The sequence below is a fragment of the Aotus nancymaae genome, unplaced genomic scaffold, assembly GCF_030222135.1.
Source record: "Aotus nancymaae isolate 86718 unplaced genomic scaffold, 86718_ANA_hifiasm-v0.15.2.pri h1tg000059l, whole genome shotgun sequence".
Taxonomy (NCBI): Eukaryota; Metazoa; Chordata; class Mammalia; order Primates; family Aotidae; genus Aotus; species Aotus nancymaae.
Genome location: NW_026988473.1, coordinates 7,948,825 through 7,968,792, shown reverse-complemented (window position 1 = coordinate 7,968,792; position 19,968 = coordinate 7,948,825). Strand labels below are relative to the sequence as shown.

General features: G+C 49.2%; 1 protein-coding gene across 3 annotated transcripts in view; it reads right to left on the bottom strand.

Annotated features, from left to right (window-relative positions):
- The window catches only part of AHNAK (AHNAK nucleoprotein), a 104,796-nt gene that overhangs the window by 70,749 nt on the left and 14,079 nt on the right, over positions 1-19,968 (bottom strand). Inside the window, exon 4 of one of the 3 annotated variants that reach the window (XM_021676922.2) lies at positions 1,375-19,395. The exons of the other annotated variants lie outside the window; for them this stretch is intronic. Coding sequence (XP_021532597.2) covers positions 2,137-19,395 — 17,259 coding nt within the window. The 3' untranslated portion in view covers positions 1,375-2,136. Of the gene's footprint in view, positions 1-1,374; positions 19,396-19,968 lie in introns of those variants that run through there. 3 annotated transcript variants of the gene reach the window in all.

Genomic DNA, 19,968 nt, shown 5'->3' with positions numbered 1-19,968 from the left:
CATAACCCAAATACCTGAGCGAACTCTGGCCCTATCAATGCTGCTATCCCAATTTTAAGGGTGATGAAACTGAGTCTTAAAGAGGTTAAGCATCTTGTCCAATTCACAAAAGAAGCTGTAGGTCAGTTTCCTAAAGAAAAGCCACAGGGCATCAGGGGCCTCCCTCCCAACCTATCTCTCCAACATTACCAGGCACCCTTAAGCTCCAAAACCCCCAGGAACACTGACTCTGCTGGCTGAGATGAGAATGGACAAGGCTAGGGAATGCAGGTCTGAAATCTAAACAAGGACAGGTAGAGCCCACACTGGCAGGAGATCCCACTGACAAGCTGGTGCTAGAGAGGGAAGGATGGGCTAGGAGCTATTTTATCTCTGTTCTGGGGGGATCCAGAGAGGTACAGAGCTGCCTCCACCGGCATCTCTGAGGAATGGCAAGGGGGACAGGCTTGGTCTAAGTACAAAGAATCACCCTTTGCCCAGCAAGGATCAACATTAGGAGTCAGTGACTAGAACCACTCCTCCCCGACCCCGCATACTGTCAACAGAGCTGGAAATCAAAAGGGGACTTTTGTCAGAAGAATTGTCCATGTTTAGCCCTAAAATGGACTAGAAAGAACCGTAAAGACACCTTATACAAGATCAGCACCCTGGACAGGTGTGGTGGCTCACACCTGTAATCCCAGCACTTTGGGTGACCGAGGCAGGTGGATCACTTGAGGTCAGGAGTTTGAGACCAGCTTGGCCAACATGGTGAAACTCCATCTCTACTAAAAATACAAAAATTAGCAGTGTGTAGAAGCGGATGCCTGTAATTCCAGCTACTCGGGAGGCTGAGGCAGGAAAACTGCTTGAACCCAGGAGGAGGAGGTTGCAGTGAGTCGAGATCGTGCCACTGCACTCCAGCCTGGGTGGCAGCAGTCACTCAGCAAATCTGCAACCATGTCAGGAATAAATGGCAGACTGGTGACTCACAAGCAGAGCCCTTTCAGTAACTCCAGCAGGCCTTTTAACTGTTCACATCTGTAACCCATTTAGAACCATTTCTGAATTATATAATCATATCTGAGGATGCAAAGTAGGTGAGTGGGTCCTGAGGCCAAGCCTCCTCTTGATTTTTCAGCAATGGCGCAGCCAACCTCACCATGAGAATCAAGAAGCAGTGATTTTCTCCCGCCACCTCCCGAAAGTCACTGCCCTCAAGTCACTGATGAAACTAGCAATGCCACCAGATGGATCCGGTCTGAATAGTCACAGCTGGCTGTACAGCTTCCCCAGGCTTCCCGCCCGCCCCCAACACAGAATGCAAAGGCATAAGACATCACGGTTAATAAACAGCTTTATTTGCCTGGTACAGCATCATTTTCTTACATTCTCCATTAAAGTGCTGGAAATTTTCTTAATCATGATAACATTTGTTAAAAAGAAATCAGAACTAACATCAGGAACATGGCGATCATGAATAAACATTTCCCTTGCAAAACCCAGAAAATGGAGGCCCCTCATGTTGAGTTGGTGGGTTGGACAATTTGCAAACAGATTCTAATTTCCTCTCACTGTCAGCACCAAACTGGCTGGGATCATCAACCCTGGGTGAAAAAAGCAAAAAAAAAAAACCCTAAAAACACCCACACCCTGACTGCCGCCACCGCTGAGCCATCTGCAGGTGTTTGCTGTTGGAACAGATCCAATCTCAGGAAACAGGGAGACCTGACCTCCGTCTGCAACCCATCACCCCACCCTCCCTTACTAACAGCCCCCAAAGTCATTACAATGAAAAAGTGGGTTTCCATTACCCCGAAACTAACAATGTCAGTAAAAATGAGGATAATAAACACAAAAGCTTGCTTAGTAAACAGGAGCTCTCAGCAGTCAATGCAAAAAAAATAAAAAGAAATGAAATCTTAAGGCAAATACTGTTGACTTTGCACACGGGCTGGACGAACTTGGAACTCTTGACCTGTCTGTATAGTTCCAGGGGCCGACAGGCAGTCGGTTTTTCAGCGCTTGCCACTGCGTCAGGCAAGATCTTTGCATGATTGCTGAGGCTGTCGGTGTGTTTCTCTTTGGAGTTGATATAGGAACACACCCAAGTTTGATGTTTTGTTATATATATATGTACACACATACAAAGGCCTGCTACTCTTTCTTTGTGGAAACTGACAGCTCCACCTCGGGAAGCTGGATGCCAACCTTAGGCCCACTGTCGTTGCTAGAAGAGGAGGACAGTCGGGACTTCTTAGAGGCCAGGGACACCCCACTCCCCTGTAACTTGCCTGTCTCATCATCACTCCCAGTCACCTCATAATGACCTTTGCTCTTTGACCCCAATCCACCAAAGGTACCGAATTTCAGCTTCCCCTGTTTCCCTTTCACTTTCCCGCCTTCCAGCGACACTTCCCCACCTTCAAACTCCAGAGTCCCCGTCGGGGTGGAAGGCGCAGAGAACTCTCTTTCATCACTGAATGAATTCGAGCGGTGCCGTGGCTTCTTACTTTTAAATAAGGAGAATTTGCCTTTCGGTGAAGAGGCTTCACCCTCTGCCTCTCCTTCCAGAGAGCCCAGGCTGGCCTTTGAACTTTTCAGGTCACCTTTGGACCCAGAAATGGATGCTTCCGGTGAGCCAGTGACACCACCTTTCCCTTTAGGTTTGGAAAAATTAAACTTGGGCATTTTGATTTTGGCCTTTTTAAGTTTCACTTCGGACTCTTCCCACTCGCCTTGTCCGGCACCAGGTTGGACACTGGCCTCTGCTTTAGGGAAGTGAATATCTACCCCCACTTCTCTGCCAACCAGCTCACGGCCAGAGAAGGTAAATTTGGGCATCCTCATCTTAGGGAATGTAACTTTTCCAGATCCACTTTCCAAGTGACCTTGAGGCCCAGACGCACTCAGCCCAGGAGCCTGGAGTCCAATCTGACCTCCTTTCACACCTCCGTCCACCTTTGGTCCTGAGAAATGAAGGCTCCCAGCAAACTTAGATGTGTCCAAGTTGAGAGCAGAGGAGACCTGGGGCCCCTTCCACTCACCCCCGGAGCCTTTAACACTCACATGCCCTTCACCAAGACTGATGTCTGGGGCACTGACACCCCCGGAAACATCCACACCTCCTTTGATCTTTGGACCCTTCAAGCTGATGCCAAAATCTGACTCAGAAGATGCCGTATTAAAGGAAGGCCCCCTCACACTGATATCGGGAGCAGCCCCATGGAAACCTACTTCTGAACCTTTCAGATCACCTTTGATTTCAGGACCAGAAATCTTCCCGGTTGGGAGTTTCACATTCACACCCGGCAGGTTCACATCACAACCAGAGGACTTAATTCCAGGCATCTGGAGGTTTCCTTCTAGGCCTGGAACGCCTCCTCCCACAGTGGGGCCTTTCATCTCGCCAGTGACCCCAAGGCTCCCTTTCACTTTTGGTCCTTCCAAGTTCAAGTCCACATTCGGTGCTGAAATCTGAGGCCCCTTCAGTTCTCCAGAAACCTGTGGCCCCTTGACATGCAAGTCGGACCCTGGAGTAGAGATGCCAAATTGGGGCAACTTCATTTTGGGAAGTTTAATGCCACCTTCGGAGGCATCCAAGCTTAGATCAGGAGCGCCTACGGATACTTTAGGGCATTTGATGTCACCAGAGACAGCCAGGTCTCCCTGCAGGCTTGGTCCCCTCAGTGTCACATCTGGTGCCCCCACGTTAAGCGTTGTTGTGACATCGATCCCTGGCACTTTCACTCCGTCTCCTCCCACCTGCACTTTGCCACCAACACCGCTGAGGTCGAGCCCCGGAGCCTGCACCTTCACGCTGGGAACAGAGGCATCCAGGTCTCCCTTCAAACTTGGTCCTTTCAAGTTCAGGTCAAGGTCAGGCCCAGAGACTTTTGGCATAGAGAGCTTAACTGAAGGCAAGTCTACTCCTGGCCCCTTTAGAGAAACATCAGGCCCTTCAAGCTTCACATCTGGTCCTCTCAAGTCTCCTTCGAGAGAGGGTAGCTGGCCACGGACCTCGGCTCCCCCACCTTCCATTTTCACACCAGGGACGCCGATCTTGGGCATGGAAAACTTGGGGAACTTAATTTTTGCTTCTGGACCTTGCAGATCTACGTCTGGTCCTTCCAGTCCCACACTGGGGACATCACCCTTTATCTTTGGTCCTTTCAAGTTCACATTCACATCAGGGATGGAGACTTGAGGGGCAGAAATGCCGAAGGACGGTGTTTTGACTTTAGCATCTGGGCCTTCGATGTTGATGTCAGGCGCATCCAAGTTCGCCTGCACTTTGGGGCCTTTCAGGTCACCCTCTATTTTTGGCACTGAGATGTCCACACCTGGCATCTTGACCTTGGGAGCCTTCGCCTTGATGTCAGGACCTTCGAAGTGAATCCCTGGCGAAGAAAGTTCCAGATCAGGTGCCTGGAGTTCACCCTCCAATTTGGGGCTAGGGAGAGAGGCCTCAGCTTTAAATTTAGGTGATTTAATGTCAAACTCTACATCTGGGAAGTACATTTTTCCAAACATCGGTTTCTTGGTTTTGGGCGATTTAACGTCGACTTTGAGAGCAGCATCCGGCCCTGCGATATTGACATCTACGTCGGGAGCCTTGAGACTGGCATCAATTTCACCCCCAGGAACATTCACATCAAATCCCTGTTTTTTGGCCTTAATTTTAGGACCACTCATATGAATTTTAGGCATCTTAAACTTGCTTTTCTTGCCCTTGCCACCAACACTGATTTCAGGAGTCTCAAGGTTCAGCTCTGCCTCAGGAATGGTGACATCTAGAGAAGGTGACTTGATGTCAGCTTTGGGGCTTTTTGCCCCAAATCCAAACTTGGGTTTCTTAAATTTGGGAATTTTAACATCTGGCCCTTCGATGTTAATATCCGGGCTGTCCATATGAACATCTAAGCTTGGAGCTTCAACCTTGGGTCCCTTGAGGTCCACTTCACCACCTTCTAACTTCGGACCGGAAAATCCAATTTTTGGTGCCTTGAGATGCAAATCAACATCAGGTGCAGATACTTTAGGAGCAGATATCTCCAGTGATGGCATCTTCAAAGATGGGCCACTGAGTTTGGCATCGGGGCCTTCAAAATCCAGACTTGGACCTTTAAGATCTACGTCTGGGCCTTTCAAAGTCCCTTCAACCTTAGGGACAGACACATCAAAATCTCCTCTTACTTTGGGTCCTTTCAAATCCAGGTCAACATCAGGCATGGAGATCTTGGGAGCTTTGATATTTATTTCAGGCATCTTGAACTTGGGGCCCTTCAGTTTTGCATCTGGACCTTCAATATTCACATCTGGAACATCAACGTCCACCTTGGGTCCTGAGACATCAAGGTCAGCCTTAGGCAGGTTCACATCCACATCTGGGCCCTCTCCTTTGAAGCCAGGCATGCTGAACTTGGGCATTTTTACCTTGGGCATCTTCAGGTGCCAGTCTGGGCCATGAACATCCACATCAGGTGCATCAATGTCCAATTTTGGGCCCTTGATGTCAACTTCTGGGCCCTTGAGGTCACCTTCCACTTTAGGAAGGGAAACGTCCACATCGCCCTTCACTTTGGGTCCTTTCAGGTTTAAGTCAATATCAGGCATTGAGATCTTAGGGGCTTTGATGTTCATCTCTGGCATCCTGAACTTGGGGCCCTTCAGTTTCGCATCTGGACCTTCGATATTCACATCTGGAACATCAATGTCCACCTTGGGTCCTGAGACATCAAGGTCAGCCTTGGGCAGGTTCACACCCACATCTGGGCCCTCTCCTTTGAAGCCAGGCATGCTGATCTTGGGCATTTTCACCTTGGGCATCTTCAGGTGCCAGTCTGGGCCATGAACGTCCATATCTGGGACATCAATGTCCACTTTGGGGCCCTTGACATCAACTTCAGGGCCCTTGAGGTCGCCTTCCACTTTGGGCAGAGAAACGTCCACATCGCTCTTCACCTTTGGACCTTTCAGATTCAGGTCAACTTCAGGCATAGAGATCTTCGGTGCCTTGAGGTGTAGGTCAGGCATTTTAAATTTGGGGCCCTTCAGCTTCCCTTCTGGACCATGAATGTCAATGTCAGGGGTGTCAATGTCCAAGTTCGGGCCTTTGACATCCACTTTGGGACCTTTCAGATCTCCTTCCAGTTTAGGAACAGAAATGTCCATGTCTCCTTTTATCTTAGGTCCTTTCAAGTTCAAATCAATGTCACTCATGGAGATTTGCGGGGTTTTGAAATGAACATCAGGCATCTTAAACTTGGGACCTTTGAGTTTCCCTTCAGGACCTTCGATGTCTATCTCTGGCCCTTTCAGATCACCTTCCACCTTAGGGAGTGAAACATTTGCATCACCCTTTACTTTGGGACCTTTCAGATGCAAATCAAAGTCAGGCATGGAGATCTTGGGGGCTTTGATGTTCATCTCTGGCATCTTAAATTTAGGCCCCTTCAATTTTCCTTCCGGACCTTCAATATTGACATCAGGAGTGTCAATGTCCAAACTGGGGCCTTTGATGTCAATTTCAGGACCCTTGAGATCACCTTCTACTTTGGGCAGAGAGACGTCCACATCACCCTTCACTTTGGGACCCTTTAAGTTAAAGTCAATGTCAGGCATGGAGATTTTGGGGGCCTTGATGTTCATATCTGGCATCTTGAACTTTGGGCCCTTCAATTTTGCATCTGGACCTTCAATACTGACATCAGGGGCATCAATGTCCACCTTGGGTCCTGAGACGTCAATGTCGGCTTTGGGAAGGGTAACATCCACATCTGGGCCCTCTCCTTTGAATCCAGGCATGCTGAACTTGGGCATTTTCACCTTGGGCATCTTCAGGTGCCAGTCTGGGCCATGAACATCCACATCAGGGGCATCGATGTCCACTTTGGGGCCCTTGATGTCAACTTCTGGGCCCTTGAGGTCACCTTCCACTTTAGGAAGGGAGACATCCACATCGCCCTTCACTTTGGGTCCTTTCAGGTGCAAATCAAAGTCAGGCATGGAGATCTTGGGAGCTTTGATGTTCATCTCAGGCATTTTGAATTTGGGGCCCCTCATTTTTGCATCTGGACCTTCGATATTCACATCTGGAACATCAACATCCACCTTGGGTCCTGAGACATCAAGGTCAGCCTTGGGCAGGTTCACATCCACATCTGGGCCCTCTCCTTTGAAGCCAGGCATGCTGAACTTGGGCATTTTCACCTTGGGCATCTTCAGGTGCCAGTCTGGGCCATGAACGTCCATATCTGGGACATCAATGTCCACTTTGGGGCCCTTGACATCAACTTCAGGGCCCTTGAGGTCGCCTTCCACTTTGGGCAGAGAAACATCCACATCGCTCTTCACCTTTGGACCTTTCAGATTCAGGTCAACTTCAGGCATAGAGATCTTCGGTGCCTTGAGGTGTAAGTCAGGCATTTTAAATTTGGGGCCCTTCAGCTTCCCTTCTGGACCATGAATGTCAATGTCAGGAGTGTCAATGTCCACTTTGGGTCCTGAGACATCAATGTCAGCTTTGGGCAAATTAACATCCACTTCTGGGCCCTCTCCTTTAAATCCTGGCATGCTGAATTTGGGCATTTTCACCTTGGGCATTTTCAGGTGCCAGTCTGGGCCACGAACATCCACATCTGGAGCATCAATGTCCACTTTGGGGCCTTTGATGTCAACTTCAGGGGCCTTTAGATCACCTTCCATCTTCGGCAGAGAAACATCCACATCTCCTTTCACCTTAGGGCCTTTCAAATGCAAATCAAAGTCAGGCATGGAGATCTTGGGGGCTTTGATGTTCATCTCAGGCATCTTGAATTTAGGGCCCTTCAGTTTCGCATCCGGACCTTCGATATTCACATCTGGAACATCAACATCCACTTTGGGTCCCGAGACATCAAGGTCAGCCTTGGGTAGGTTCACATCCACATCTGGGCCCTCTCCTTTGAAGCCGGGCATGCTGATCTTGGGCATTTTTATCTTGGGCATCTTCAGGTGCCAGTCTGGGCCTTGAACATCCACATCTGGGGCATTAATATCCACTTTGGGGCCTTTAATATCCACATCAGGAACTTTCACATCACCTTCCACTTTTGGCAGAGACAAGTCCACATCACCCTTCACTTTGGGACCTTTCAGGTTAAGATCAAAGTCAGGCATGGAGATCTTGGGGGCTTTGATGTTCATCTCAGGCATCTTGAATTTAGGGCCCTTCAGTTTCGCATCTGGACCTTCAATATTCAGATCTGGAACATCAATGTCCACCTTGGGCCCTGAGATGTCAACGTCAGCCTTGGGCAGGTTCACATCCACATCTGGGCCCTCTCCTTTGAAGCCAGGCATGCTGAACTTGGGCATTTTCACCTTGGGCATCTTCAGGTGCCAGTCTGGGCCTTGAACATCCACATCTGGGGCATTAATGTCCACTTTGGAGCCCTTGATGTCAACTTCAGGGCCCCTGAGGTCACCTTCCACTTTGGGCAGAGAAACGTCCACATCACCCTTCACTTTGGGGCCCTTCAGGTTTAAATCAATATCAGGCATTGATATTTTGGGAGCCTTCAGGTGCATCTCTGGCATCTTGAATTTGGGTCCCTTCAATTTACCCTCTGGGCCTTCAATGTTAATGTCAGGAGTGTCAATGTCCACTTTGGGGCCCTTGATGTCCACATCAGGGCCTTTTAGATCACCTTCCACTTTGGGCAAAGACACATCCACATCACCCTTCATTTTGGGTCCCTTCAAGTTCAGGTCAAAGTCCGGCATGGAGATCTTGGGGGCTTTGATGTTCATCTCAGGCATCTTGAACTTGGGGCCCTTCAGCTTTGCATCTGGACCTTCGATATTCACATCTGGAACATCAACGTCCACCTTGAGTCCTGAGACATCAAGGTCAGCCTTGGGTAGGTTCACATCCACTTCTGGACCTTCTCCTTTGAAGCCAGGCATGCTGAACTTGGGCATTTTCACCTTGGGCATCTTCAGGTGCCAGTCTGGGCCATGAACATCTACATCTGGGGCACTGATGTCCACTTTAGGGCCTTTGATATCAACCTCTGGCCCTTTCAGATCCCCTTCAAGTTTGGGAAGAGAAACATCCACATCACCTTTCACCTTGGGACCCTTCAAGTTTAAGTCAAGGTCAGGCATGGAGATCTTGGGAGCTTTGATATTCATGTCAGGCATCTTGAATTTGGGACCTTTCAAGCCTCCCTCTGGACCTTCCACATTGAGCTCTGGACCCTCAATGTTCATACTTGGGCCCTCTATGTTGATGTCTCCTTTTGGTAGATCCACAGCTACATCCGGCCCTTCTGCTTTTAAGCCAGGCACACTGAACTTGGGCATTTTCATCTTGGGCATCTTCAGATTCCAGTCTGGACCATGGACATCCACATCGGGTGCATTAAGATTGACTTCTGGCACCTTAACATCAACTTTGGGACCTTTAAAGTCACCTTCTAGATTGGGACCTGCCACATCTAAGTCTCCTTTGACTTTGGGACCTTTCAAATTTAGCTCCACATCAGGCATAGATACTTTGGGAGATGAAATACTCAGGAAAGGCATTTTAAACTTGGATCCTTTCACTTTTCCTTGGACCTCGACATCAGGAGCATTAATATCAACTTTTGGACCTGTTATGTCAATATCTGGCTTTTTACCTTTGACATCCACCTCAGGTGTCTGAACTTTGGAGCCTGAAAAATTAAATTTGGGAAGCTTAAAACGAGATTTCTTTGACTTGCCTTCAATATTAAGCTTAGGACCAGAAACATCTACTTCTGGGCCCTTTACATCCAAACTGGGAGCTTTAATTTCACCTTCCAATTTGGGCACAGAGACATCAACATCTCCCTTAAGCTTTGGGCCTTTCAAATTCAAGTCAATTTCTGGCATGGAGATCTTGGGCATGTTTACATGCATGTCAGGCATCTTCAGTTTTGGACCTTTTAATTTGCCATCAGGGCCATGAATGTCAATACCTGGAGCATCTACATCTATCTTCGGGCCTTTTATGTCAAGAGCAGGTCCTTTCAAATCACCTTCTACATTTGGAAGTGAAACATCCACCTCTCCTTTCATTTTAGGGCCTTTAAGATTGAGGTCCAAATCAGGCATTGATATTTTAGGAGCCTTGATGTTCATCTCTGGCATCTTGAACTTGGGGCCCTTCAGTTTCGCATCTGGACCTTCGATATTCACATCTGGAACATCAATGTCCACCTTGGGTCCTGAGACATCAAGGTCAGCCTTGGGCAGGTTCACATCCACATCTGGGCCCTCTCCTTTGAAGCCAGGCATGCTGATCTTGGGCATTTTCACCTTGGGCATCTTCAGGTGCCAGTCTGGGCCTTGAATATCCACATCTGGGGCATTAATGTCCACTTTGGGGCCTTTAATATCCACATCAGCAACTTTCACATCACCTTCCACTTTTGGCAGAGACAGGTCCACATCACCCTTCACTTTGGGACCTTTCAGGTTAAGATCAATGTCAGGCATGGAGATCTTGGGGGCTTTGATGTTCATCTCAGGCATCTTGAACTTGGGACCTTTCAACTTTCCCTCTGGACCTTCGATATTCACATCTGGAACATCAATGTCCACCTTGGGTCCTGAGACATCAAGGTCAGCCTTGGGCAGGTTCATATCCACATCTGGGCCCTCTCCTTTGAAGCCAGGCATGCTGAACTTGGGCATTTTCACCTTGGGCATCTTCAGGTGCCAGTCTGGGCCTTGTACATCCACATCCGGGGCATCAATGTCCACTTTGGGGCCCTTGATGTCAACTTCAGGGCCCTTGAGGTCGCCTTCCACTTTGGGCAGAGAAATGTCCACATCGCCCTTCACTTTGGGACCTTTCAGATGCAAATCAAAGTCAGGCATGGAGATCTTGGGGGCTTTGATGTTCATCTCAGGCATCTTGAACTTAGGCCCTTTTAACTTTCCCTCTGGTCCTTCAATGTTAACATCAGGACCTTCAATGTCCACTTTGGGTCCTGAGACATCAACGTCAGCCTTGGACAGGTTCATATCCACTTCAGGGCCTTCTGTTTTGAAGCCAGGCATGCTGAACTTGGGCATTTTCATCTTGGGCATCTTCAGGTGCCAGTCTGGACCCTGAACATTAACATCTGGGACATCAATGTCCACTTTGGGGCCTTGGAGGTCAACTTCAGGACCTTTCATATCTCCCTCTACCTTAGGGCCTGTAACATCCACATCTCCTTTTATTTTTGGACCTGTGAGATTCAGGTCAATATCTGGCATGGATATCTTTGGAGTCTTAAAATGCATTTCAGGCATCTTAAACTTTGGACTTTTCCACTTTCCTTCAGGTCCTTCGATATTCACATCAGGACATTCAACATCCACCTTGGATCCCGAGACGTTCAGGTCAGCCTTGGGCAGGTTCACGTCCACTTCTGGGCCTTCTCCTTTGAAGCCAGGCATGCTGATCTTGGGCATTTTTATCTTGGGCATCTTCAGGTGCCAGTCTGGGCCATGAACATCCACATCAGGTGCTTCAATGTCCAATTTTGGGCCCTTGATGTCAACTTCTGGGCCTTTGAGGTCACCTTCCACTTTAGGAAGGGAAACATCCATATCACCCTTTACTTTGGGACCTTTCAGGTTTAAGTCAATGTCAGGCATGGAGATCTTGGGGGCTTTGATGTTCATCTCAGGCATCTTGAATTTAGGCCCTTTCAACTTTCCCTCTGGACCTTCAATATTCACATCTGGAACATCAACGTCCACCTTGGGTCCTGAGACATCAAGGTCAGCCTTGGGCAGGTTCATATCCACATCTGGGCCCTCTCCTTTGAAGCCAGGCATGCTGAACTTGGGCATTTTCATCTTGGGCATCTTCAGGTGCCAGTCTGGGCCTTGAACACCCACATCTGGGGCATCAATATCCACTTTTGGGCCCTTGATGTCAACTTCTGGGCCCTTGAGGTCACCTTCCACTTTGGGCAGAGAAACATCCACATCACCCTTCACCTTGGGACCTTTCAGATGCAAATCAAAGTCAGGCATGGAGATCTTGGGGGCTTTGATGTTCATCTCTGGCATCTTGAACTTGGGTCCTTTCAACTTTCCCTCTGGTCCTTCAATATTAACATCAGGGCCTTCAATGTCCATCTTGGGTCCTGAGACATCAATGTCAGCCTTGGGCAAGTTGACATTGATTTCAGGGCCTTCTGCTTTGAAGCCAGGCATGCTGAACTTGGGCATTTTCATCTTAGGCATCTTCAGGTGCCAGTCTGGGCCTTCGACATCGGGGGCATTTACATCAAGTTTGGTGCCCTTGATGTTCACATCTGGTACTTCAATTTTACCTTCTACCTCATGCACAGACACATCTACATCCCCTTTGATTTTGGGTCCTTTGAGATTTAGGTCAACATCAGGCATGGAAATATTGGGGGCTTTGAAATGCATATCAGGCATCTTGAACTTAGGAGTTTTCCATTTGCCATCTGGGCCTTCCATGGCTACCTCTGGCATGTCAACATCTAATTTGGGACCTTTGACATCCAATTCTGGACCTTTTAACTCTCCCTCCAGCTTTGGGGCAGAAACATCAACATCTCCTTTGATTTTGGGTCCCTTTAAATTGAAATCAACATCAGGCATGGAGATCTTGGGGGCCTTGAAGTGCATCTCAGGCATCTTAAACTTGGGACCCTTCAGCTTCCCTTCTGGACCTTCGAGGCTCACATCTGGGACTCCCACATCCACCTTGGGTCCTGAGATGTCAAAGTCAGCCTTGGGCAGGTTCACATCCACTTCTGGGCCCTCTGCTTTGAAGCCAGGCATGCTGAACTTGGGCATTTTCATCTTGGGCATCTTCAGGTGCCAGTCTGGGCCTTGAACCTCCACATCTGGGGCATCAATGTCCACTTTGGGCCCTTTGATGTCAACATCTGGCACTTTCATTTCACCTTCTATCTTGGGCACAGACACATCCACATCCCCTTTGACTTTGGGACCTTTTAAGTTCACATCAGGCATGGAGATCTTGGGGGCCTTGAAGTGCATGTCTGGCATCTTAAACTTGGGCCCTTTCAACTTTGCATCAGGACACTCCAGCTCAACGTCAGGCACCTCCACATCCACACTGGGGCCTGTTAACTCTCCCTCCAATTTTGGTGCGGACACATCCACATCCCCTTTGACTTTGGGGCCTTTCAAGTGTAAGTCCACATCAGGCATGGAGATCTTGGGGGTCTTGAAGTGCATGTCTGGCATCTTAAATTTAGGGCCTTTCAATTTTGCATCAGGACACTCCAGCTCAACGTCAGGCACCTCCACATCCACACTGGGGCCCGTTAACTCTCCCTCCAATTTTGGCACAGACACATCCACATCCCCTTTGACTTTGGGGCCTTTCAAGTGTAAGTCCACATCAGGCATGGAGATCTTGGGGGTCTTGAAGTGCATCTCAGGCATCTTAAACTTGGGACCCTTCAGCTTCCCTTCTGGACCTTCGAGGCTCACATCTGGGATATCCACATCCACCTTGGGTCCTGAGACGTCAATGTCGGCCTTGGGCAGGTTCACATCCACTTCTGGGCCCTCTGCTTTGAAGCCAGGCATACTGAACTTGGGCATTTTCATCTTGGGCATCTTCAGGTGCCAGTCTGGGCCATGAACGTCCACATCTGGGACATCAATGTCCACTTTCGGTCCTTTGATGTCAACATCTGGCACTTTCATTTCACCTTCTACCTTGGGCACAGACACATCCACATCCCCTTTGACTTTGCGGCCTTTCAAGTGTAAGTCCACATCAGGCATGGAGATTTTAGGGGCCTTGAAATGCATCTCAGGCATCTTAAACTTGGGCCCTTTCAACTTTGCATCAGGACACTCCAGATCAACATCAGGCACCTCCACATCCACAGAAGGACCTTTGATATCAACTTGTGGCCCTTTGAGATCACCTTCCAGTTCTGGCACAGAAGCATCTATCTCTCCCTTCAGTTTGGGTCCCTTCAAATTCAAGTCCACATCTGGCATGGAGATCTTGGGAGCTTTTATATTCAACTTGGGCATCTTAAATTTGGAGCCTTTCAACTTGCCTTCTGGTCCTTCAATATCCAAATCAGGAGCATCAATGTCCACAGTGGGTCCAGATACATCAATGTCAGCCTTGGGCAGGTTCACATCCACTTCTGGGCCCTCTCCTTTGAAGCCGGGCATGCTGAACTTGGGCATTTTCACTTTGGGCATCTTCAGATGCCAGTCTGGGCCATGAACATCCACATCTGGGGTATCAATGTCCACTCTGGGCCCTTTAATGTCAACCTCTGGCACTTTCATTTCACCTTCTACCTTGGGCACAGACACATCCACATCTCCCTTTAGTTTTGGCCCCTTAAGATTCAGGTCCACATCAGGCATGGAGATCTTGGGGGCCTTGAAGTGCATCTCAGGCATCTTAAACTTGGGACCCTTCAGCTTCCCTTCTGGACCTTCGAGGCTCACATCTGGGACATCCACATCCACCTTGGGTCCTGAGACGTCAAGGTCAGCCTTGGGCAGGTTCACATCCACTTCTGGGCCCTCTGCTTTGAAGCCAGGCATGCTGAACTTGGGCATTTTCATCTTGGGCATCTTCAGGTGCCAATCTGGGCCATGAATGTCCATATCTGGGGCATCAATGTCCACTTTGGGCCCTTTGATGTCAACATCTGGCACTTTCATTTCACCTTCTACCTTGGGCACCGACACATCCACATCCCCTTTGACTTTGGGGCCTTTCAAGTGTAAGTCCACATCAGGCATGGAGATTTTAGGGGCCTTGAAATGCATCTCAGGCATCTTAAACTTGGGACCCTTCAACTTCCCTTCTGAACCTTCAATATCAATATCACCAACATTCACATCCATCTTAGGGGCTTTCACATCAATTTCAGGACCCTTCAAGTCTCCTTCCACTTTGGGAAGGGAAACATCTACATCAGTTTTCAATTTAGGGGCTTTCAAATTAAGTCCAACATCAGGCATAGAGATTTTGTGTGTCTGTATATTCATGCTTGGCATCTTGAACTTAGGGCCTTTCAGTTTCCCCTCTGGAGCTTCAAGATTCACATCTGGAACATCAATGTCCACCTTGGGTCCTGAGACACCAAGGTCAGCCTTGGGCAGTTTCACATCCACTTCTGGGCCCTCTCCTTTGAAGCCAGGCATGCTGAACTTGGGCATTTTCACCTTGGGCATCTTCAGGTGCCAGTCTGGGCCATGAACATCCACATCTGGTGCATTCATGTCAACTTTCGGGCCTTTGATGTCAACATCAGGAGCTTTAATCTCTCCTTCTACTTTTGGAACTGTAACATCATAATCTCCTTTCATTTTAGATTTCAAATGCAAACCAACATCTGGCATGGATATCTTCTGAGGCTTTATATTCATTTCTGGCATCTTGAATTTGGGACCTTTTAGTTTCACATCTGGACCTTCAATATTCACATCTGGAACTTCCACATCCACCTTGGGTCCTGAGACATCAATGTCGGCCTTGGGCAGGTTTACATCCACTTCTGGGCCCTCTCCTTTGAAGCCAGGCATGTTGAATTTGGGCATTTTCACTTTGGGCATCTTCAGGTGCCAGTCTGGGCCCTGAACCTCCACATCTGGAGCATCAATGTTCACTTTGGGCCCTTTAATGTCGACATCTGGCACTTTCATTTCACCTTCTACCTTGGGCACAGACACATCCACATCTCCCTTTAGTTTTGGCCCCTTAAGATTCAGGTCCACATCAGGCATGGAGATCTTGGGGGCCTTGAAGTGCATCTCAGGCATCTTAAACTTGGGACCCTTCAGCTTCCCTTCTGGACCTTCGAGGCTCACATCTGGGACATCCACATCCACCTTGGGTCCTGAGACGTCAAGGTCAGCCTTGGGCAGGTTCACATCCACTTCTGGGCCCTCTGCTTTGAAGCCAGGCATGCTGAACTTAGGCATTTTCATCTTGGGCATCTTCAGGTACCAGTCTGGGCCTTGAACCTCCACATCTGGGGCATCAATGTCCACTTTGGGTCCTTTGATGTCAACATCTGGCACTTTCATTTCACCTTCTACCTTGGGCACAGACACATCCACATCTCCCTTTAGTTTTGGCCCCTTAAGATTCAGGTCCACATCAGGCATGGAGATCTTGGGGGCCTTGAAGTGCATCTCAGGCATCTTAAACTTGGGGTCCTTCAGCTTCCCTTCTGGACCTTCAATATTCACATCTGGGGCTTCCACATCCACCTTGGGTCCTGAGACAACAATGTCAGCCTTGGGCAGGTTCACATCCACTTCTGGGCCCTCACCCTTGAGGCTGGGCATGCTGAACTTGGGCATTTTCATCTTGGGTATTTTCAGGCTCCAGTCTGGGCCTTGGCCTTCCACATCTGGTGCTTTAATATCTACTTTGGGACCTTTAATGTCCACATCTGGAAGCTGCATCTCACCCTCTATCTTTGGTGCAGAGATATCTACATTTCCTTTCATTTTGGGTCCTTTAAGATCCAGGTCAACATCTGGCAGAGACATCTTAGGAGCTTTGAAGTGCATCTCTGGCATCTTAAACTTGGGGCCTTTCAACTTCCCTTCAGGTCCTTCCAGACTCAGATCTGGAGCACTAATATCTACTTTTGGTGCAGAAATGTCCACATTTGCTTTGGACAGGTTCACATCCAATTCTGGCCCCTCTCCTTTGAGACTGGGCATGCTAAATTTGGGCATTTTAATCTTTGGCATCTTCAAGTTCCAGTCAGGACCCTGCATTTCAACATCTGGGGCACTGGCATCTACTTTGGGGCCTTTCAGGTCCCCTTCCAGCTTTGGCACTGTAACGTCATATTCTCCCTTTACCTTGGGCCCTTTCACATGCAAGTCCACATCAGGCATGGAGATCTTGGGGGCCTTGATATTCATCTCTGGCATCTTGAACTTGGGGTCCTTCAGCTTTCCTTCAGGTCCTTCAATATTCACATCTGGAACTTCAACATTCACCTTGGGTCCTGAGATATCAATGTCAGCCTTGGGCAGGTTCACATCCACTTCTGGGCCCTCTCCTTTGAAGCCAGGCATGCTGAATTTGGGCATTTTCACCTTGGGCATCTTCAGGTGCCAGTCTGGGCCCTGAACTTCCACATCTGGGGCATCAATGTCCACTTTGGCACTCTTAAGTTCAACATCAGGAACTTTAATGTCACCTTCAACCTTCGGCACTGTGACATCATATTCTCCCTTTACATTAGGGCCTTTCAAATGTAAGTCCACATCAGGCATGGAGATCTTAGGGACTTTGATGTTCATCTCAGGCATCTTAAACTTGGGCCCTTTCAGTTTCCCTTCTGGTCCCTCAATGCTCAGATCAGGAGCACTAACATCTACCTTGGGCCTGGAAATGTCCACATCAGCCTTGGGCAGGTTCGCATCCACTTCTGGGCCCTCTGCTTTGATCCCTGGCACACTGAATTTGGGCATTTTCATCTTGGGCATCTTCAAGTGCCAGTCTGGGCCATGGACGTCCATATCCGGGGCATCAATGTCCACTTTCGGGCCTTTGAGTTCTCCTTCAAGTTTTGGTACAGTTACATCATACTCTCCCTTCACCTTTGGACCTTTCACATGCAAATCTACATCAGGCATGGAAATCTTTGGTGTCTTCACACTCACATCAGGCAGCTTAACATCAGGGCCTTTCAGTTTTCCCCCCAGACCCTCCATGTTGACATCTGGGGCTTCCACATTGACCTTGGGCCCTGAAATACCGACATCTCCTTTGGGTAGAGTCACGTGCACATCTGGACCTTCCCCTTTGGCTCCTAGAGTGCCAAATGTGGGCATTTTCATCTTGGGCATTTTCAGGTTCCATTCTGGGCCATGTACTTCCACATCTGGGGCACTGACGTCCACTTTGGGGCCTTTGACATCACCTTCAGGGACTTGGACTTTCCCTTCTACTTTGGGGAGTGTGACGTCTACACCCCCTTTCACTTTAGGTGCGGCCACATTTAAGTCTACTTCTGCCATAGAGATACTACAGGTTCCGGTTTTCCCGGAAGGACTGCCAAGCCTGGGGCCAGTCAAGGTTCCCTCTAGGTTTGGTGTCTCAATGTCCACTCTGGAGCCTTTAACTGCCACTTGAGGGCCTTTCACATCACCTTGCACCCCAGGAGCAGAAACCTTAATATCTCCTTTCAGTTTAGAAGACCCAAGGCTCAGATCCACATCCCTCATGGAGATTTTAGGTTTCTGAACAATCATTTCAGGAGTCTTGACTTTCACACCTTTCACCTTTCCTTCCAGCCCACCAGTAGCAATCTCAGGCAGGCTGATATCCCCAGAGACCCCAGGAACAGCCACTTCACCTGTAGGCAGGGTCACGTCAATCCCAATTTCCTCTCCCTTTGTACCTGATACAGAGAACTTGGGGACTTTCATCTCGGGCAGGTTCAGTCTGCTCCCAGTCCCATGAATATCAACGTCAGGGACCTGAACTTCCACATTGGGGCCAGTGATCCTACCCCCAATTTGGGGAACAGAGGCGTGCACCCCAATGCTCCCCTGTGGCTTGGCACCTTTCAGGCCCAGGTCACCCTCAAGTGATGGCCCAGTGATTTGGGGGCCCTTCAGCTTCCCCTCAAGCCCTCCAATACTGGCAGAGGGTGCACTGACTTCCAGCTGAGAGGCTTGGACAGTCAAGCCTGGCTTGCCACCCTTGTGCCCCACAGAGACTTCGGGTGCAGAAACCCTCAGCCCTGCCTCTGGTGTCTGGCCCTCAGGCCCTGTCGAGACACCAAATTTCGGCATCTTCATGGTGGGAATTTTAATTTTCCCATGATCACCACTCTCCAGCGACGGGCCCTGCACCTCTACAGCCCCACCCCCAAGAGAAGATGAAATGTCCAATGCTGGAACCTGGACCCCTCCTCCGCCACCCAAGTCCAAGCCCTTGGCACTGACATTGACACCCGAGCCTCCCACCTTTATCCCAGGCATGGTGACCTGGAGCTTCGAGTGGCCAGCACCTTGGAGCTCTGGTCCTGAAGCAGAAATGGCCCCTGCTCGGATATCCACAGCAGAGCCTGTGGTTGCAGAGGCCGCCTCAAAGCCCGAGGGCAGTCTGATCACGGTCTTCCCGGACTGGGTCTCCACATCCACATTGGAGATTTCAGTCAGTTCATGCCTTGGAATCTTGATCTTGAATTCAGGGCTACTTATGTCTATATCCTTGGCTCCTTCCCGGCCGGTCACATCCACAGTGTAGGCCGTGACCCTTCTGGTCACCGTGATGGTGCGGCTCTGGGTCTCCCCAAGGTCTCCTTCCACTCCGTCTTCCGACTTCAGCCGTGGCTTGATCTTCGTGGTGTAGATGCGCTGGTACTCCTCATCATCCCCGCTCTGCAGAAAGACATGCCCGGCAGAGGTTGCAACAGAGTCTGCCTGAGTTAACAGATGCCTGGCCACAGCCCAGCCGACCCCACGTTGCCTGTTTCCCAGAGAAGCTGGGACCAGAACAGAGGTCCATGCAGCCTCCTGGGGCACAGCACGAGGGAGTGAAGAAAGGGGCTGACAGCCACATCACAGGAGGAAATCAGAAATTCTCTGGAGGTCATACCGGTAAGCAAAAACCACAGGGAGAGAATGGGAGGTATATGCTTGAACTGGGCTGCTTTCCAATCAGTTAGCGATTCAAATCAGCCTGTGCAGGGACACCTCCCAAGACACCAGGCCCTTCACCTCCCAACTCTCAACCCACTGGCTTGTGAGTTTAATCAGGAAGGGAATCTTCTCAAGGGCTCTTGTACACTGGAAAGCACTTGATAAGCCTAAGAGACTGGTTGTGCTTGGGTTAACAGTCTCACTTTGAGGACCCATTATTTGTTAAATAAACAAGGCATCAGAAGGAACAATGTCCCCACAGGCACTTTGCTGCCCAGCGTCTGACTCACAGAAGGTATCAGGCCTCTGCAG